The 22,321-nt window shown below is 37.2% G+C and overlaps 2 protein-coding genes across 2 annotated transcripts; one reads left to right on the top strand and one right to left on the bottom strand.

Moving 5' to 3' along the window:
* Positions 1-1,739: 1,739 nt before the first annotated feature.
* MONOS_6078 (uncharacterized protein) lies at positions 1,740-8,787 on the top strand (the record flags this gene model as incomplete). Its single annotated transcript, XM_067876282.1, has 2 exons — positions 1,740-8,712; positions 8,774-8,787. The coding sequence occupies 2 exons, from the start codon at positions 1,740-1,742 to the stop codon at positions 8,785-8,787; spliced, it is 6,987 nt and encodes a 2,328-aa protein (XP_067724057.1).
* A 2,887-nt stretch (positions 8,788-11,674) lies between these two features.
* Positions 11,675-21,236, bottom strand: MONOS_6077 (uncharacterized protein; the record flags this gene model as incomplete). Its single annotated transcript, XM_067876281.1, has 2 exons — positions 11,675-13,816; positions 14,624-21,236. 2 exons carry the CDS (start codon positions 21,234-21,236, stop codon positions 12,153-12,155), a joined length of 8,277 nt encoding a protein of 2,758 aa, XP_067724056.1. The 3' UTR covers positions 11,675-12,152.
* Between the last annotated feature and the right edge of the window lie 1,085 nt (positions 21,237-22,321).

The following is a 22,321-nucleotide window of genomic DNA, read 5'->3' as shown; positions in this document are numbered from 1 at the left end:
GAAATACGAGCATGTCTTTGATCGCGTTTGTAAAATAAATATTTCAAGATCTTTTTTGTAAAAACGGAAAAGGTAAAAAAATATTCACGGAAATAGTAAATAATGATGTTTTAAAGGTTTCTGCTTATTTTTCTGTATTTGCAAAAGCTTAAAAAAACCAGAAAATTTTAGGTACCAAAAAAAAAAAAATTGGAACCAATATATATATGACAGTAATTCTTTTCCTCTTTTGAATTTAAATTAGCTATCAAAAAACGATCAGTCTTCAAAAAATGAACACCCCGAAAAAAGATATGATTTCAAAAATAAACGCTAATATTATCCCCCAATTTTTGAAATGTCACTTTTTTCGTTCGTTAAAGATAAGTTCATGCAGAATTTTCGATTAAAAACAGTTTAAGAAAAAATCCAGTTCGAAAACAGTCACAAAAAATTGGGCAAAATGAATGATGATTAAAACCGAGCTTCCAGAAAAGTGCTATTAATCAAATATTTATGAATTAAAACGAAATCATCAAAATAAATGAATACATTCAAAAATTCATTTTTAAAACTTCTTAAAAATTCAAGATTTAGAAAATATTACTTTTCATTAGAAATATGAAGCAAAACAAAGTTGTTGGAAAACAAATATTTGAAACAATTTATTATATATTTATAATGATCAAATTGAGAGAAAACAGAAATATTCAATCGACACAAGACAATGATATTAAAAAAATCATTATCCACGAAATAGCATCAGAAATTGATATCGAACCTTATCGCTGTTTATTTGAAACTCTTCTTTTAAGCGGGTCTGAAAAAGTATTTGTATATTTTTATTTTAGAATTTTTATTTCTTTTATTTTGACTTAAAGAGTCGAAAATTATTTTAGCACCGCTTTTTCATATTCGTTGTATTTTAACTGTTTTGCTTTTAAAGCGGATTCTCAACATTTGGTTTGACTTATTAAGAAAAAATTAAACAAATGTTTTTAATTTTTATCATAAAGCTAATATACATTATATATCAAAAAGCAATAAACAAATTAGAAATTGTGCTCAAAGGAGAACTGGTTGATGATATTCTTTCATTTTATTGGGTGGGAAGCGCGAGAAATCTTTCTGAAACAGTTCAAAATCAACACTCATGCAAATCAAAGCAAAAATTTCATCAACAACGACCATCGTTAATTGTCGTTTCATCATCGTACATTTTGCAATATGTGGTTTCACATCCTTCGAGCCGTGATGAATGTTATGAAACAATTAATTGGAATTGTATCTTGCGAATTTCTTGCATGCATCAATGCAAAAATTCCATATGGGCAACACATTACTCTAACCCCGATATTCTTTTGGTTTTATGTCAGAGAGAAGTCAACTGTGAAATGCGTAAAAGTTCATTACAGTCAATGATGCTGAAACGTAAATTATATTTTGATGAAGGCAAAGGAAAGCATAACAAAGAAGCGGAAGTGGAAATATTTACTAAAGAAAAGAAGATCTTAGGCAAAAAGGAAAGAAAAAGTTCAAGTCAATTTAAATCCGATGAGATTAGTCATGAAAGCAAATGTGAAAAGGATAATTTTAAAGAAGGAGAAAGCTCCAATGAAAGTTGGGTAACTCTGGTTAAAGATATCTGTGAGTCCAAAGAATTGAGAGAACAAGATAACTCAATAAAGAAAGATTTTCTGGACAAAACAGAAAAATCAAATGACATTGATAATCAACGGTTTATTTTGAAGAATGCTCAAATGGCAAAGGCAGTTACAGACAAATTTGTGAGCTCAATACCCATTTATAGATTACCTTTGCCCCAGTCATTCCTGCATTTATCAAAAACTGCATTTCAGGAACTCATTCTTCACGTTTTTTACATACCTACACCTTCTCTTTCAACCTTTTCTCAATTAACATTTCAAAATTCCAACAATTCGAGTCATCAATCTTCTTCTTCGTTGTCTCATGAAGATGCACCTTCAATTCCGAACAACTTTCATTCAAATTTTGCGTTCATTCCACAGTCTTCGAAAAAACCTTCTGATCGAAAGATGAAAACGAATTACAAAAATAAAGCGGATGCTTTGCATTTCGGAGAAACACGGCGAGTCGCAGCTCAAATCACACAGACTTCTTCTTTGTATTGCTGTTCAGATTTTTCTCGACCTATTCCACCACCTCCTCGCCAGACAGACAATCACACTGATTTATCTGTTTCTTCTTTCGTTCTTCCACATTCAATAAATGCACATATTTTCCCAAATACTAATTTACTTACAAATAACAACTTGGAACCAAATGTTAACTCCAAAAAACAGATTGATTTCGCAAGAAAAAGCAAAAGAAATAATTCTGCAGGCAATTTGGTTGCGCCGTGCCCTCCTTCTCCTTTGCGATGTGCTGCTTCGGAGAAACATGAGCAAAAAGACTACGATTACTGCGAACATTCAAACAACTGCGATTTTTCATTGCTGTCGTCTGCAATGCCAACAAGCTCCTTAATGCCTGGAAGTGAAATAACTTCATCGGAATCTGATGAATTTTCTCATCAAACTGAAGAAACATTTCCTCTTCGTCATCTTTGTTCTCTATCAATCCCCTTTGAACTACCAGTTGTCGAGTCAATTATGAGAAAGCAGGATTCATCTGATCCATCCATCGATCTGCCTTCTTCAAATACAGATACTTCTGAACAAAAGTTTTCCTCTGCTTCTTCTTTCACTCACTGCTGCCCATGCAAAGTCGTTCTTCTTTATAACGTTCCTTATGTTCTTATTCCATACCCTCAAACAGGTCTCGTTTGCGTTCTTCCAATCAGCGGAATGACCTCATCTGCCTCTTTGCTTTCTGAGAATGCGAAAGAAATAAAGGAAAATCAAACGCATATTCATTCAACTGCATCGCAAAACAGAGAAATAATATCATCTTCTGCTTCTTTTCCTGTTTTGCCATCGTTTTCTTCAGTCATTCCACCGCCGCTTCCGCTTTTTGCAGATCCCTCGCCATTTTCTCTATCTTTTCCGCCTTTTCTTGACGCGTCAGATTTCTGTGATTGCTTTGGAAGATGGAATTATTCATTTCTTCAGAATTCAAAGTGCAATGAAAACATTTGTTTGAGCATCGATTTGATTAAATCATCGAAAAAAGGAAAAAACGAGAAGAATAAAAAAAGTGATAGAGAAAGAGAAACGAGATATCAGACAAGCTGTACTTCTGAAGATGAAGCCAAAGACGAAATAAAAAAAGGAGAAGAATATGAAAATCAAGAAGAATATGAAGAAGAAGAAGAAGCAGAGGAAACTGAAGAAGATGATGATGACGAAGAGGAAGAGGAGGAGGTACAAGAAGAAGAAGAAATGGAAGAAGAGGAGGATGAAGAAAGCAACGAAGAGGAGGAAGAGGAAGAGGAAGAAGAGGAGGAGGAGGAGGAAGAAGAAAAGCATCAAAGCGAAGACGGATTCGTGTACATTCACAAGAAGTCAATCGCACTGCCAAAAGCGAAAAATTTATCAGTGCCTGAACCATCTCAATCCTCTCTCGTTGACTCTTCCTCGTTTTCTTTCATGTCTGTTGAAAGCAGCTCAGACAAGCGAAGCGTGAACTCCATCGTGCCATCTTCAATGGACGTGTCATTGAACTCATTGAATTTGTCTTCATCTGTTGGAATTCAAACGTTTTCTGGAAAAGTTAAAGAAAGAGGAAGGTTTTCTGTACCAGTTTTTCCGCTTTGCCTCATTCACCCTGTTTATCGAGATTTTTTCAAGAATTTATGGAGAAAGCCAGAAATATCTTCGATTTTGAGGAAACGAAAGCAAATTGCTTTGAAAGAAGCAAAGATTAGAAGCAAGATGAATTCCACTGTAGGAAAGTATTTAGTAATAAAATATCCGAAAGCCCATATCTTGAATGAATCTGAAAGCAAAACCAAAAAAAACATGTTGACTGAAAAAATAGCCAAAGCTAATAATCTTCCCCAACAAGATAGTTCCTCGTTTTCTCAGCCATTTTCTTCTCAAACTATTCCAGCAAAGACGACAACGGCAGTTCACACGCCAATTTCTGCATATCTCTTCAATCAGAGTCTTTTTAACAGGCTGACTTCTTCTTTGATGCCAGAGAGCACGTTTCTAAGAGATGAAAGTTCTTATTTAGGAGAATTAAAACAGCGTGATTTACTTTCTTTTCGCCGGCAAAATGACTTGCCCAAGTTGCATTCCGCAATGAATTCCAAGTTATTTAGCCAAAATCAAAAGGAAAAAGAAAGAGAAGCTGATATGAATGAAGATGACCCAAACCATGCTACTTTTGACTGTTTGCCTATTTCCTCTCAGCCACTGCCTGTTTATCCGTCTGATAACTCCACACAGCAATGCAATAATGTTTCACCCTTTTTCATCGAACTGCCGAAAGCTGGCTGGAAAACGATCGATTTTGCAGTGAAGGATAATTTACTGCTTTTGGTGTTGGATAAAAATTATGTTCAGATTGTGGATGTGCTGAACATTCCAAAAAAGGATTCATCAAAATTGTATGTTTTGGATGATAAAACACAAAATATTCTGAATGGAAAGGATGGTGATTGTTCCGATGAGAATGAATGCCTGAAAGAAAAAGAAATAAAAGAAGAAGAAGATAATGAATTTATAGCGGAGGATAAAACTGAAAAAGCCAATGAAGATGATTTAGAACATTCTAAAAGCAAGTTGGAGGAAGAAAAAGGAAAGGAAATTGAAATTTCTAAAGAAGATGGAAATGATTTAGCAGATGGAATTATTCGAACTTCAAGCGATGCAAAACAAAAGAACAACAAAATTCGAATAAACAATTCTTATTTTGAGGATGGTAACTTTGTCCAATGGATAATTGAAGAGCAACACACAGATAACAACTTGAATGAAACTTCAATTTCTTTGAAACATCACATAAAAGTTTTTGAATTTATGTTGAACGAAAATTATTTGTCTCGTGAAGTACTTTTTGCGAGCATGGCAAATACAGATCAGAAACGCAACATGTTAGCGCAGTTGCAATCAAAGTCTTCAACATCTTCCTCTTTTTCTTCCTCATCATTGATTAATTCTAATTCTTTCAAAATCCCCACTCAGCTGTCAGTTTTCAAATCAACCGGAGAAATTGATTCATCCACATCCGAATCAACACAAAAAACCGACAAAAATTATCCTTCTTCAAATTCTCTCGTTAAAAGCGATTGTTTTTCGCTGTCTTTTTTGCTTCATCGCAGTTTTGGCAAAGTTTCGCTTCTTCAGTTGATTCCGCTCTTCTTATCAGCGACAAATACAAATATTCCGACGTCAGCTGCATCATTCGCATTGCTCAATTCTTCAAATTCATTTGAAACAGGTTCTTTTTTGTTTAATGCAATGAATTCTTGTGATTATGAAAATGATGAAATCAAAGGAAATAAAAAAGATATGTCAGCTAAGTCTGTTTCTGATGAAACAACAGAAGAAATAAATACAAATTGTGAAGTTTTTTTGAAAGAAGAGGAAGAGGCGAAAGAGGAAGAAGAGGAAGAAGAGGAAGAATATGAAATTGAAGAAGAAGAGGAATACAATGAAATAGATAATGGATATTCACTTAAGGATGAAGAATACAAAAAATGTGCAGGAGAAGCAAACTTGAAAAATTCTTTCAATCAACAATCACAAAAATGTCCAGAACAAAATAAAACGCTCTCAAAAATGGATGCAGCGGCTGTGTCTCCGCTTTTATTACCTCCAAGTCTGTCCATTTTTTCAGCGCCAAACGATAATTCTTCCGATAGAAACTCTACGTTTTCATATGACTTCTTATCAAATGAACAGAAAGAATGTTATTACGATCAGCAAAAGCCTCAAATAGCATTCACTTATAAGGAGCCAGTTCATATCTTGACAACTGCCCTTCCTTCTCCTTCGATTTTAATCCAAATGTTTGAAATGTTTTTGTTTCGCTTCTCCTCTTTTCTCTCCATGGGCACAACCGAAACAGAATACAAACAATTCATACGACGACAGATGAGAAAAATTCGGAACAGCAATAAGAATCTGTCAAAATCGAGAAAAGCCAATGATTTTGACTCAGATCATAAACATTTGTTCTCTTCAAATGAAAAACTTAATTTTTCACACGAAAATTTGAAGCTTTCGATTTCTTCTCTTTATGGAATAGCTGGAAATGATCTGTTATCATATCTTTGGATGATGACTCCAACTGACAAAATAAGAAAATGCTTCCCAAAATCAGTCCAGTTTAAACTGGAGATCGCACCTTTCGGCTTTGACTCAAACGAAGAAAGAAAGAAAGAAAAAGAAAATGAAAGAACAAACCAAAATGCTGAAAATTCTAATGATTTGTATTTCGTGCGTCAATCGTCTTTGTTAGGAAAAAGTGGAATTTCGTGTTCGTTGTCACCTCTACTTTCTTCTCCTGGAACTTCCCCTTCTCCAGAGCCTTCTTGTTCTTTTCAGCCTTTGGCTTTATCAACTTTGTCAGACAAAACTGTCTATCATCCTTCTGAATCATCTGGATCTGAATATAACCAATCACACAACTCCAATGGTGATCAACAAGAAGTTCTAAGCCAGCCAAGCAAGAATATCAATAAATCAAATTTGATCGAGATGTTCCCTCAATCTCAACAGCAGGCACGACCCAACCAGCAAACAGATATGCCTCATTCATTTGACTCTCAAAATGCAACCAGTCCAGAATTAGATCCATCTGCACTTTCAGAGTCTGAATCATCAGATTCCATGTCCTCCCTCACAAACGAGCCAATTCTATTCGATCAGTCACAATCTCCTTCACCTTCTCCTTCACCTTCCTCCTCCCCTTCGCCTTCATTTTCTTCTTCGCTTTCTTCTTCTTCTCACAACCGACGTTTGTGCTCTTCTCTCGACTCTTCTCCAACTGCATTCACTTCTTCGCCCACGCTTTCTCTTTCTCCCTCGAAATTAACTTCCTTCGAAAAAAGGGTGATGCTTGAATCTTCAGAAGATGAAAAGCCCTCTTCGTTTTTTGCCAGCAATGCATCAGAAGTGAATATGTCGGCAAATTGCTCTCCTCTCACACCTTCCACGCCTCTTCATCTGCCAGTTGCTCCACCTCCTTTCATAGATTATTCTCCAAACGGCTTGCTGACACATAAGAATGAACCTATTTTGAAATCTTTTGAAAATGGAAGTTTGGTAAAAGCAGTACCAATTTCAGCTTCACCTCCTTTTCCTATCTTTTCTTCTTTCTTCTCTTCATCAGCGCCTACTTCTTCATCTTCTCCATCTTCTCCATCTTCCTCTCCAAAAACTCAAACATCTCTGACATTTGCTCCTCAACTTCTGAATCAACACCAGAATTCATTATTATTGCCACTTCCTACAAATCCAACTCATTCTTTTTCTTTGCCATCTTTGTTTTCTTCTTCATTTTCTTCTACTCCTCAAAAGCAATCATCAAATATTGCCCTATCTCCAGATCATAGCCATAAGTATCCAATTGAAGGATATTCATCACCATCGTCATCGTCATCGTCATCGTCTGTTCATACCAATTTGCCTTCGTCTCATCCTCCGTCTTTTTCTCCAATTCTTCAGCTTCTTTCTCGCTGTGTGATTTCAGAGTGCCGCATGCGACTTCCTGCTTCTTTTTCTTCAGTCGATTTTCCTTTGAAATCGAATTTATCTTCAGAAAATGAAATCGGAAAGGAAACATTATCTTCTCAACATACGTCTTTTTCTTCTTTCGCATTCAACAACAAAGCGAAATCGTGTCGCGAGTTTTCGTCTCCTCTGAGGCTGTCCGACAGCTTCTTTGGAATGCAGGACACAAAAACGCTTCCTTCACACGAACTTTGGCAGTCTCTTCTGTTTCCAGCTTCTTTTCCTGTTGATGTTGTCAATCATCAAGTTATTTTGAATACTTGCAAAGAAATAAGTAAAGTCTCAACACAAAATGATGACATTCAATCATCTGGAATTGATAAACCAAAAAATTGCATTGATTCTCCTTCAATCGATTCTTCGGCATCTGAAAGCCGTTTTGCAGTTGCATATTCGTTTCCTCGTTCTCCAGTGTATTTGTGGATTATCAAGGAACTTCTCGACGAAGATGCCGAAATTAAAAGAAAAAAAGGGGAAATGGACAATAAAATTAACAAGGAAACTGCTACATCTTCGTGTAAAAGTGAAGAAAGGACTGATGTGAATAACTTAGAAATCGATCAAAAGGAAGAGATTTATGCACATGACGAGAAAGTTTCTCCAAATTTTGTAAGAGCACAAAAAGATGACCAGGTAGATCCAGATTCACATTGCTTTTCCAAAAGTGATCAAAAATGCCAGTCCACAACAGAAAATGATTCTCCAACAGTGACTCATTCACCACCTTCTGAATGCGCAAATACAATCGCTTCCTCAAACGATGTGGTGAACTTCTTCTCATCTCCTTTTCTGGAAAAGGCGCTTCAGTTTGTGATTACTCCAAATGACATCTTCGATTCTTTGTGTGATGTTTGGAGAAAGCATGAAGCAAAAGAAGAATCTGAAGCTGAAGCTGAAAGGAATTCAGGAGAAAATCAAACGATAATATTCGATGAACACTCGTTTTTTCCTTTTAAGACAAATTCTTCTCGTTCTTCTCGCATTATTCCTCTTTTGGCGTCAACGTTGCATTTCCTTCGTGTGTATTTCTGTGCAGTTCATCACACTCCGCTTTTATCGAACTCCCAAGGTTCTTCTTGCCTTCTCCTCCTCTCACTTTTCTACATTGCGCTTCTCACCCGTTTCAATAGGTATAATGAACTGATTTTTGTTCTTAAATCCAGAATTATTCCAGATCATCCTGAAATTGTTCATCAACTTTTATTTTTGGCAATGCCAGTATTTACGGTAAATGGGCAAAGCATCCCTTCTATTCAGATGGGTTGCGATAACATCTTCAAGACTCCTGCTTCTTTTGAAGGAGCATCTTGTTATCTCTCATCTAATTCTAAATCAACTACACATTCTTATTGTTTGAGGGTTCTTCCATTGGCTCTGCAAATATCAAGCAGATTGCGAATGAATGGGATGATGTCGTTGATCATCCTTTTGATGGGAGATGTGGAAAGAGCAGCAGCTATGGCTTCACAGGGAAGCAAATGGAGTCAGCTCTTTCAGAGTCGCAAAAGAAAAAATGATGGAAATAGCGATAAAGGAGGAGAAGAAGATGATGATGAAAATGGCAATGAACATAGAAGAATTATTCATAAAAAAGGAAGGCCAAGATTAAGGTTCAATAAGATAGATAACAAAAAGGATGATTCAATACGGAGAAATAGGCAATCCAATGAAAATTTGGATAAAAATTCAAGTCTTTTTTATTCGGAATCTCAAAATGATGATTTTGAAGAAAAATTAAAAGTAAAGAAAAATGGGGCATTTTCAAAATACAACACTCATTCCAAGCATTTTCAGATTTTGGAAAGAAATTCAAAAAAAATGCATCATTTCGTTCAAGGAAGAAATAAAAGCTTTGCATCTGTTTCCAAAAATTCAATTCCCATTCAAATGAAGCAAGGATCAAATGGAGCGTATTTCCATCGAGGAGAGATTCACAAAAGTCGAGTTACGAATGCATTGCAATTTGAAGGCTCGAATTCTGCAAGATATAAATTACATTTACAATCTCTGTCTTTTCCTTCTTCGCATTTAAATGATCTAGACAGAACAAAAGATGAAGAAGAGTTATCAGAATCATCGTTTTCAACTGACTCTTCGATTTCTTCTTCTGTGCTTTCTTCAAGTGATGCCGCAAGTGCATTTACTCAATCAAGTGAGAATATTTATAATTCTGAAAGCGAGCTCTCTCATTCAATTGATAATACTTCTGCTTCATTTGATCATTCGTCTTCATTATCATCTTCTTCTACTACTTCTACTTCTTCCTATTTTTCTTCCTCTTCTCAGTGTTCATTTTCGACTGATTACTCGTCAACTTCTGAATGCAGCGGTGATGAAACATCATCGTCGGCTGAGACCAAGAGTTTTTCGAAAGGATTGGAGTCTTTAATTCAAAAAAGATCATTTTCAAGAGTGCATCAATGCTATCACAACAGCCAAGAACATATTCCAAGAAAAACCAATTGTTGTGATAAAGACATACATTCAAACATGAAAAATGAATTCAATTGTATTTTCTTTGAAAAAGAAAGTGAAAACTTTGTACATGTTGCGTTTGGCAAAAACAATGAAAATGAGGGAAAAGAATTTGATGCAATTCGTTCGCAAATAAATTATCTTCTTCCATATATTTCGCAAACGAAGACTTTTCAAGCAATCATGAAAAGAAGAATAAAGAAGTTTGAACAAAAAGAAAAGCTAAATCGTGTGTTAGCAATGATATATGGAACATACTGCTGCAGATTAATTACCTCTTCTTTGCAACCAACTGAACAAAAAGTTTATTCCATTGTTCAGCCTCATGTTAGTTACTCTTTCTTGTTTTCAACATATGCTTATTCAATCTCATCACACATCGGATCATTGTTAGATTATATACCTCTGAAGTATTCAGAACCTCTAGATTCTGTTCATCGGGGTATCACGTGTGCTGAAGAAAGCTTCTTGGAGCAGATTGATCCGCTTGGATATTCATTCATAGATGGAAATGGAATCCATATTTTAAATAAAAAAGGGAAGCTTCCATTTGACTTTTACGATAAAATATCTTCAATTCAAAAAATTAATAAATATCGCACAAAAGTTTGCATTTTGGATTATCAGTCAAAAATTTTTGACCCTCTTTCAAAGCTTTTCATGCCTCTTTTTTTTGTACGTCTTGCTTCACATGCTAATAACTCATCCCTTCTTCGGTCTCTGATTCAGTCAATTTCAATCTTGCAACCTCTCATTTGTACCATTGACTTCTGTGCAAAGCATTTATATAAGCAAGAATCTTTATCTTTCAACACAAAATTGTTTTCACGTTTTATCAATTTTGAATCTGAAAAAGGCAAAAGTATACCGCTTCAATGGAGCAATGAAGAAAACAAATTGAAGAACGAGAATATTCTTCATTCTGAAGATGAGAAAAAATGCAATAATCAGAATCTATTTTGTGACTCTGGAGAAAGAAATATTGACTTTTTTCAAAAAAGGTTAAAGGAAAGCAATCATTTTGCAATGTTAGATCTTTGTTACTTTGAATATGAATATGCTTTACATAGCTTTAAGCATAATGTAATTTGCGAGTTATAGATAACATATTTTTTGACTTTATTTTCTAAAAGCTTGAAGGTTTATTTTTTTAGAAATGTTTGTTTGATTGATTGCTTTCTTGTTGTGTGTATCATGTTTTTAATTAAATAATTTTTCAATTTTTAATTTCAATGAATGATGTCAATTAATGAATTTAGAGATCGTTCATGAATTTTATGTGAGGTTTTGAAGCTTTTGCATCTGACTAAGAAACTTTTTTTGTTTTCTTTATTTCTATTTAACCAATATTTGAAGAATATTCCAATGCAATAATGTTTTATATTGTTTCTCAATCAATGTGGATATTTATTTTTGAAAAGTGTTTTCTTCTTTATTGTAAGTTTCAATATTTCTTGATGAGTGAATAATCTTATGAGATAAATAAACTCGATATTTTTATTTTAATTTTTATTTAATAATAATTTTTTTTGAACCAAAACTTCACATTAATTGCATTTAATAGTGGAACAATTGTTTATTTCTTTTTCAAAGAAAGAAAGAAAGAAAAAGTTATTCCAACAACAACTGAAAATGGAATATGAAATGTTTTGTCTGAAGCGATGCTGTGCTGATCAGTGTTCGGCCATGTGGGCATTGCCGCTTTTCCCAGCATGCACCATGCAGCATGCACCTGGCCAAGCATCCACAACACAATGGGCAACAACCGATCATTGCTCCCACGGGTTCAGAGAAGCCTTCTGGCTTCACTCGTCCTCCAATGGCCACTGTGTTGTCTGCACCAGGGTTTCTTTTTTTCTTTTTCATTTTTCATTGTCTTTATCTTTTTTCTGTTCAAAACCAACTCTATTTCTGTGCTGTTCAAAAATGTTGAACACGTTCAAAGTTTTCCAATGAATGCTCCAATTTCTCTTGTCTGATTTTTTTATTTCATTATTCTGCTCTGCTCTGCTCTTTTCTGATCTGATCTCCTCATCATTTGCCATTCGCCTCATCCTTCACTTCCTCTGGCTTCTTCATGTCTCTGGATCTGTTGCCAATGTCTGTCATGCTTGTCATGCATGTCGTGCTGGTCATGCTGGCTCCACTGGCCATGATGGCCATGCTGGTGCTGCAGGCCTCCTCCGACTCCTCTTCGTACCCGATCGCATCTGTCATCGTGAGCACTGCTGCACCCGGAGGAAACAGCTTGATCAGCTCCCGCTTCACATCTCCCAGCGTCATCCGATCCTCTGCCTCATAATGCAGGCACCCACCCACAACCCCTCTCACACGCGACCCCTTCGCAACACCCATCCCCACCTTCTCTCCTCGCACAATCATGCTCCCTGCTGCCTCTCCCGAATACTCCCCAAACGGGATCTGCAGCGTCACACACTCCCACACCATCATCCCAACAGAAAACACAACCGTCTTCTTCGTCGCATGCTTCGTTGTTCCATTCAGCAGCTCTGGCGCCTTCCACCTCATGCACTCCTTCCTGTTGTCTTCCTCATCCTCAAATGCCGATGAGGGCAGAGAATCTCTGTCGTCATCATCATCATCACTTGTTGATGTGACAACAGTTGACGAAGAGATGGAGGATGAACCAGAATCTGAAGAAGAGCATTCGGAGTGGAGGGCAATGCAGATGACCATGTGCTCTGAGAACAGCACAATGTGTGGACTCAGATTGGTAAGAGATTGAAGTGGATTGTTCATTTCATCAAACGAGTGGAGTGCAAGATTGGCCACCCAGAACAGGATCTGAGCAGCCGTCACCTCCCTCTCCTGGAGAGTTCCGATTGCCATCTCTTTCTTCTCATTTTTCCCATGAAGAAGCATGAACAGCGAATCTCTCAAATCCACGATCAGCTTCTCATGTGGCGATGAGCAGGCCATTGCATCCACCAGATTCGACATCGATGAGGTGGTTGGACATAAATCTTCCCCACGAACAAATGTGGATTCTGTGTCTGATGTGTCCGTGGTTGAAGTGGATGAAATGGATGGTGATGGTGTTTTCTTCCTCGATATATCATCTTCTTCCTCATCAACATTCTCCAGCATCCATTGAGGGATCTTGTCTGAATCTCTTCCCAAGATGTATTCTGTTGATCCACTCTCAGAGAGAAGATGCTCTGATGACTCGGAATGTCCCAAACTTTTCTCATACACCCTTTTCTTTATCCTCTCATCATTCTTCTTCTCAGCCTCCCTCTCTGCTCTCCTCCACTGCTCTTCTGGTGACATCTCCATCGTCACCATCTCAAATGCCTTCGGATCTTTTCTGATGTTATCATTCACAATCTCTCTCAAGTCTTCTGCTTCATTCTTCACCTTCTTCCATCGAACAATGAATATTATCGACACAATTAATAGCACTACAACAGCTACAATGCAAACAATCAATATCCATGAGAATTTTCCTTCCTTTCCTCCTTCAACCACTTTATCAATTCCTGTCTTTGGTTCTGTTCTGTTCTTCAGTATCTGAGAAGAAGTTGCAGCCAATTGCTTTCCATACAATATCATCACAGACACCTCCGTTTCGCCTGCAATCGTTGAAATATTTTCTGATGGAATCATCCCACCAACTTCCGTTTCTGATACAAAACTGTCTTCTTCAAAAGGATATGTCTCAATCACCTCCACATCCCCTGTTTTATGCACAACTCTGAAAGATAAGTCACATGGCACAAAAAGAGTGCCCTTGAATTTTATCATGGCATTTCTTCCATTTTCATTCACAGAAATATCCTCCAGCACTGGGATGAACAATGGTGATGCTCGCTCCTCAACAATCCCCTTCAGTGTGCATCCATCATTCAGAATCCACATCGATGAATCTGGCAACACTCCATCTCCTCCCTTCAGACTCATAATATTCACCTCAGCTGAATCAGAACACAACATGTTTCTCCGCACCGATGGATAATTCTCAATGGATGGGCTGTTGTTCTCAAATCTTCCTTCTTGAATAACTATTGTTGATCCTTCACTTACACTCATTCCTCCTTTTGAGGAATTACAAACTATTGTATCTTTCATCATCACGAAGCAGTTCGAAAAATCAACAACAGATCCATTCCACCGACAGATCTCATTAGTTATTTCATTCAATTCTGCATCAGCATTTGCATTTCCTTCAAACTTGCACAACTTCATCAAAATATTCTCACTCATTGCTATTGCCACTTGACTCCCTTTAAGCGATTTTGACACACATTCATGGAAAGAGCAGTTACGAATCTCAAATCCACTCATTGGATGTGTTGTGCAAATAATGCTTGATCCAGAAGTTGATCGGCTGATGTTTGTGAACGACGATTGTACCAATGATGAAACAAACAGAGATGAATGGATATTTTCAAATGCCAACAGGCTTTTATCTTGCAGGGTGATATTAGATGCTTTCAACTTTATGATGCCCAAATTCTCGCTTTCATCGCATTCAATCATCGAACTTTTGCAATCCACATCATCCACTCCCACATCCTCAAATGTTGCCATTTCTGAATGCAATATCTGAAACATAGGCTTCGAGAAACCAATATGACCAATATTGCACTTATCGACCTCAAATATCCCTTCTTCAACAATAATCAGAGAAAAATCAAAAATGGTCTGTGAATTCTCTGTTGTTCTCCACTCAGATTGAAATGAAACAGATTCGAGAATAAGAGATCCATTCAGCTGATGTAATAAACACGAGCAGGCAACATTCTGTATTCCACCAAAACCAAATGAAATATTCTCAAATCGAACAAACTCAGAAGTTGTCACAGCTCCTTCACCAGCCAAGTTGATCTCAATCACTTTTATCTCTGCATTTCTGTTCGCTTCCATCGATTTTATGGTCACCTTTTGAGCAGAGCACGAATCAGTTAAAGTCGTTTCATTCCAAATATACAGCTGTGAATAGCTTGAGGGAATGATGTGGCTCACCCCAACATACAGCGATGAACATGCACCCTTCATTTCTCCACACTGTTTGCTGTTGCTGTTGTTCCCCACAATCGATGAAACAAATATGAATTCGCTCCTGAACACAAACACCCTCTTCAGAAGATCCTCTTCAGCCCCATAATTGTCTGCTGTGCATCCCCAAATCGCTTGATCCTTCACAAATGGCTCTCTGAAATCAATTAAAAATTGAGATTCACTTATCTGTGAGTCAAGGTCAGTGCACTTCACAAACACATCTCTCCCCTTTGAAGCAACATTCCCTCGGAAGGTGATGTTCGATAGCACAAATGGCAATGCTTCCTGTGAGACACTCTGTGATTTCAAAAACAATCCTCCTCCTCTTCCAGTGTTCGAGCAGAAGCATTCTGTCACATTTGTGTGATTCATTTCCAATCTCCCCCTCTCATTGAGGAGGAAGAACATTCCTCCTCCTTCATTTGAACTTGTCGACCCACACCCATCAATTGTTGAATTATCCATTTTCAATCTCATTTTATTTGAAATATCACAGCAAAACAACGAAGGGTAACTTGCTTCATTGTTCTTCACATTCACAAAAGTGCATTGCTCAAATAGAATATTCCACATTTCTTCTGAATAATCATTTCCACATCCAGAAATCACACTTTCACTCATCATAATTGCACTTTTCCCGCCCAATGAAATATCTTTAAATATCACATTGTTCATGGTTGTCACACAATCAGCTGATGTGCTCATTATCTCATGCATCGTTGAGAATCCAACAATGTTTGTCTTTTCAATAGAAAAAATTCCTTTCAAAGCACTGATCAGAACAAATGACGCCTCATCTTTCACATTTTCAATTTTATGAACTGTGCAACTCACAATACTTGTTTTGACTACATCTGAACCTGTCCGGATGAGGATGTTTGCTCCATTATCAAAGGCACTGGGAATCAGAATCCCCAATTCATTGAATTGAACAACTCCTTTGCATTCAACAACAGCATTCCCATTTTCTTTAATTGATTGAACAAATCGGATTTTGTCCGACTTTCCATCTGTTCCTTCCAGCTTCATCCCACTCATCTCTATCACACTCATCACATCACAAACTCCATGAATCGTCATCTGCTCAACTGTTGAACTGTCTATCCGATTCATCCCATAATCAATAGACCTACATGGATACTCCAACAACCCACACACAACAACATTGTTTCCTTCCTCTGCAATATACACACTAGATCCAACAGATTTCCAGAAATAGATCAGTGGGATTGCACACTCCCTGTTTTCTCCATCAAACCCTCTCATCGAATCTTCTGTCAGCTTCTCCAGTCTATCTTTCACAAATTGCAGCGTTTCGTTCTTGATGCTCTTGACGAGCGATGGAGACGAAATAAACAAATCCTGCCCATATTTTGCATTGTTTGGTTTGTCAGAAGAAAAAGCTGGTGAGGATATCACAAACGCTTCCTCTTCTTCTTCATTTAACATGTTCAACATCACCCCTCCTCCATATCCAGCAATTCCCCCTTCATATGGTGCTGTGCAACCATAAAGCTTACACTCGTTAATAAGCAGATTCGTTTTCGAAGATGCCTCACAAAAGAGTGCACCTCCTCCAATCTCATTTTCCTCTTCTTCAACAGCGCATCCATCAAATGTGCAGTCATTTATTTCCACTTTGAAATTTCTTCCATTGTTATCATTCTTGTTCGTGATGCTGATGCACCCTCCACTTCCCTTCGAACGAGTAATCGATGAAAATGTGCATCCTGACATCTCTTCAATGTTTCCATTGCAGCTCTCAACAACACATCCATCGCCAAATGTGAATTCAGCAAAATTGCTTTTCGTCATATTTAGTGAAGGCACAGTTTCAGCGCTTCCCTCAACAATGAAAAACGACGTATCCCATTTTTTCATATTCTTTGATCCAAACTCAATCACTTCCACAACCCCTCCAATAGCTTTCACAAACACTGTTGTTATAGCCTCAGAGCCTCCTTCCATCCCACATTCATTTAGTGTAAGCTTCCCTGAATAGCACTCAAACACACTTTCATGAAAGGTCAGAGATTTCATCAAAGAAAAAATAACGCCTGTCACAGACACACTGACTGAGCTTTCTATCAATCCACTTTGTGCTCCTTCTGCCTGATCAACAACACCACATTTCATCTCATTGTCCTTTGCTTTGATACTCCATTCATCTGTACTCAAGCTCAATTCCTCCTTTATGGTTAATGGCTCAATAATTGAGATATCTTTTTTCTTCCCTTCAAAATAGATTGACACTGCCTTCGTGATTGTGGAGCATGGAAACTCTTCAAATCCACACTTCGAAAAATCATGGCTCGATGATCCTCCAACAAATGCTTGCACAGAAAAGTTGTTCCACAGATACAATACCAGTGGAATGGCAAATGTCTCGCTTGATGTTGATCTCTCAAACCCATTCAATTTTGTGAAGTTATTCAAATCAACTTCAAATTCAATCGAGCTTCTGCTAATCGCACTCAAAAGATCATTTGCATTGATGAAGATTTCTTTCCCTTCTTGAGCATCACATCCAGTAAATGACATTTTCTCCAAAATGAATGACTGAGCTCCATCATCCAAATGAAGATAAATCCCTCCTCCATATCCATGCTCTCCATATGTGTTTCGCTTTGCCTTGCAATCCACAAGTTGAAATAAATCATATTCATCATTTGAAGATGTTGTTTTTGCTGAGTCTGCCTCTGTCAGGTTTCCCACAGTGAATGATGATCCTTCTTTCATCTCAACCCACAACCCTCCTCCGTTTCCTCCATTAACCTCACACCCTCTCATCATCCCTCCGACTATTTCCAGAGAGCAATCCCTCACAAGTGTGCATTCGATTGCCCCTCCATTTCCTTCAATTCCTCTGAAACCTCTCATTGTATTGTTTGTGAACTTTAGCATCATGGCTGAATTTGAGGAAATAACTCGAATAGATCCTGATGGTAAATCTCCTTGTGAAAATGCTTTCACTGAAAGTGTTGAATCTTCACTTATCAAAGATGCTCCATTAGCCACCCCAAACAAAACACCATTTGTTTCAAAGCAAATATCCTCAATATTCATGGATGTGAATGTGCCAGCAGCATTGCTTCCATCAAGAGAAATCAATGGACAATTGCCAATGGTCAAGGACAAAACATTCAACGATGAAACAGAAACCTCACCTGCTGTTCCCGACAAAAACACATAACATAACTCTGATTGTGAGTCTTGAAATGTCAGTGAGCAGCCATCAAGCGAAAATAACTGTGAGGTGGAACAGAAGAATGCTTCGTAATTTGGAAGAGCAGATGGAACAGAGAAAACAAGTGAACTCATATTCGTATTTGTACTGACTGTTATCATGCTTCCGTCACTTCTATTCGGATCATTGCTCACCTTCCATCCACTGTTTTCATCTTTCCCTCTAATTATGTGCTTGAAGGAGTCGAATATTAGCTTATCTTGCATTTCAATCATCCCATCGACAACAATCTTCTTTTCTTCTTCTTGCCTTTCCAGTGAGTCCTTCAGAATCATGCAGGGAAATTCAGCAAATCCACAAAGAAAGTGATTAAATGCATCAACATTGCTCACATAAATCTCATCTGGAATTGAAATCAGATAAGCGCACAAAGGAATCGGAATTGAATCATCGCCTTTATCGAATCCTCGAATTTCATCCAACAACGGATTTGAAGCTGTCAATGAAGTGATCTTCCCACTTGTTGCTGTTGATTCCAAATCAATCGAGTCAACAAAAATACCGCTTCCCCATTTGGCCCTGTTCCCTTCAAATGCCGGTGAAATAAGAAACTCTGCATTTATATCTCTCACTTTCAACCCAATCCCACCTCCTTTCCCTTGAGTGATCGAAGCAAAACAATTTTTCACGATGCCTCCACTTATCGTCAATGAACTCCAACTTCCCATTTCAATCATCATTTCCCCCCCAAATTTAGATTCATCACTTCCACAACCATCAATCGTGCATCCTTCTAAAGTTATTGAATACAACCCTTCACCCACGCTCATCATCGATGATCCAGCTGTTGTTCTCACAATGTTGGTGAATGTGCAGTTGTCCAGAGTCAACGAAATCATTGTCTCCTGAGAAAGTGATATCAAACTTGTGGAGCTGAATGTTTGTTCCCACATCACATCTTTCATCTTCAACTCTCCCTCTTCCAGTTTCACGAGTGAGTTCTGAATACACCTCTTCTCTGAATGAGCAGAGTCCATGGATATGTTCACTTTCTTCACATCTATCAATCCACATCCTTGAACTTCAAACAATCTGCATTGTTTGTTGCTTTCAAACGATGTATTGTGAATCACAGACAGATCGTTCACAGTCAATCCTCCTGTTCCAACGCAAAACAGACTCAACCCATTTGCCTCAAATTTTGTTGCAATGGCAGACCCAGATGATGAAACTCCATTTACAGAGATCGTTTTCCCTCCAACATCAATTCCTTTTCCTTCAACAACCATTCCAGCTAGCACCCTGATTTCTTCCACAAACCCCACAATCATTTGGGATAGACAATGACTAATGGTCAAACATGCACAGGATTCATTCAATCCGCAGCTGAATGTGTCTTTTGCATTGGCTTGAATCTCCTTCGAAGAAACGAATCTGCTTCTTCCTCCTTCATTTGGAAGCCATTCACTTTTATCTCCCTCTGCAAAATACCTAATTCCTTCGGTTCGTGTGGAATAGCAACAAATAGTCTGTGGGTTTAAGTAGTCGTCAACAACATTAATGTCATTACCATAACTGGCAGTGTTATTATGAAAAAAGCAAAACCATAACATATCTCCTCCAAAAGTCTGAACCCTCATTGCGACACCGCCTCCACAATAAATAGCATCACAGCTTTGGAATAAACAATTTCTAGTAACTATTTTATCAACTGGGCTCCAATGAAGAAGTCCTCCACCATATGAATAACTATTGTTAAGCACAGCACAATTAATATATGAACAATCCAAAATGCATTCATTTGTTTTTGTTGTTTTTGAACTCCAAATTCCCAATCCACCTCCATCGTCCCCTGAAATATCATCTTTGAAAAAGCAATTCTCAAAAAAGACTTGAATAGATATCACTTCTATTTCTGCTCCACCTCCCCCATAGTTATCTGTGATTATACAACTGCATTCAATAAATGAGGAATGCTTTACAGAACATTCTCCAATGTTCAGAGCAAATATTCCTCCTCCTCTCGTTGAAGTTGCTTTGCATTTCACAAAAGATGAATTCTCAACAGTCAGCGTTGCATTCGAATTATCATGCACATAAAGTGCTCCACCACATGGAGCAGAACATCCATTCCATTCAGCGTTCATGAAGTTCTGTGTCTCAGTAGTTGAATTTCTTTCTGTATTTTTAACTTTCCGATTCGTTCTTTCGTTTTGAAGAAATGTGCAATTGTTGCAGGAAAAGAAAACAGATCCTTCCGTTCCGCTCACAATCCCTCCTTCAAGCACATTCATTGAACTTTCAACTTGACAATCTTCCATAACGCTCATTTTCATCATCAGCTCTTTTTCAATTTGCTTCGTCTCTCTTTCGCTATGTTTCTTTGTGATATTCACAAATTCACAGTTTTTAATTCCTTCAAAACATCCTGAACCTTCTCTCAAAAGGCTTCCACTCCCACAAAATGCAATATTCTTCCAAACACATTTTCTCACAAGCAACAATGAATCTTCAGCATTCATCTGCACAACGCTTTTCATCAACTCATTTTTTTCTTTGTATTCAAAATTCAAGGAGGTATTGATCATTTCGCATGTTCCTTCATTTTTGACATAATGATGATAAGAATCACTCTTTTCCAAAAGTTGACTGTTTTCAACAACAAGGAGCGATCTTGTGAAGATATCGAATGCCAAGCAGCCGTCGCGCTTTTCGACCAATATTCCCTTCAATTTAACAGTTGAATTGTAAATCTTACCGAGTACATGAACAATACTTCCATTTGCCAAGGCATCACTCTTCTTCGCAACAGGAATACAAAAGGTGACTTTTCCGTTGCGCAGCACTTCATTTTCATCATTGCCACAAAATGATAAACTCAAGCACAAAACCAAAACAAAAGGAATCATTTCAATAAGATGATAATGGGTTGTAGAAAACCATTATAGCAGAAGCATTTGCAAAATATTATTATTCCCTTTTCAATAACAACTCTTCTCATTCAGATTCCATTTTCTGAATCAATAACTTTGAAAAAAAGTCATATTCAGAACCAGTCTCATAGTCACTCTTTAAAAACAATATTCACATGTTTTCCTCTTTTTCTCAATCCTTGAATCGCTTTGTCTTCGCAAACACCCCAAAAAACGATGAACATATAAAAGTTTTATTTTCAATTTGGATATCTTCAAGGAAATATTGGCGTTGGGTATAAATTATCAGAATAAAAATGAACTGATTTCTTCTGTTTGAATAAATGGAAATGGAAAATAATATATCAAGAATAAATAAATAAATATGGACAAAAATAAATACAAACATCTGATGCAAGTTGATCTTCGAAAACATTGCGAGAAGTGTTTCTATTTTGTGATATTTCTTGCTTTTTCTCCTTCAAAATATTTTAAATCAAATCAAGCTTTGTTTTGATTCCATCTTTTCGAGCAACCATTGAAATATTTATTTATTTATTTATTTCGCATTCCACTCTTCATGTTCATCGTTTTTATTCCTTCTTGTCTGTTTGTCAACTGGATAGCCCTTGTTATTCCCTTTTCCTCCTTTTTTTGTCAATCAAACCTCATCTTTGAGTCATTCAACATTCCCAACAAGCTGAATCTTTATTCTTGATTATCTTCCGTCCCATCAAAGTGTAAATTGTTTTTGCTTCAGAGATTCCTCGGTCAATCCTTCTTTGTGCTTCTCTTTTGTTGAAATTTTCTGGAATCCTCGATAAGGATTGATTTCAAGCTTCCCTGATTGTGTTGCAAAATGGCAATTGCATGTAAAAATCAATTGAAACGAAGACATTACTCTTAAATAAATGCTCAAGTGATTCAGTGCTTTTCCTGAATTCCAGCCTTTTTTTGCTTCACATTTAAATGAAATCAAGCATTGTATCATTGAAGGTTTATTGATGTCTCATTGAAGGAAATTTACAAAATATCATTTTTGAAAAAAACGAAAAATTCCAGACCATCTGAGCTTTTTGGCA

The sequence above is a fragment of the Monocercomonoides exilis genome (assembly GCF_001643675.1).
Source record: "Monocercomonoides exilis strain PA203 chromosome Unknown scaffold34-1095894, whole genome shotgun sequence".
NCBI classification, from domain to species: Eukaryota; Preaxostyla; order Oxymonadida; family Polymastigidae; genus Monocercomonoides; species Monocercomonoides exilis.
The sequence above is the reverse complement of the archived record's forward strand: the minus strand, read 5'-3'. Positions and strand labels throughout refer to the sequence as shown.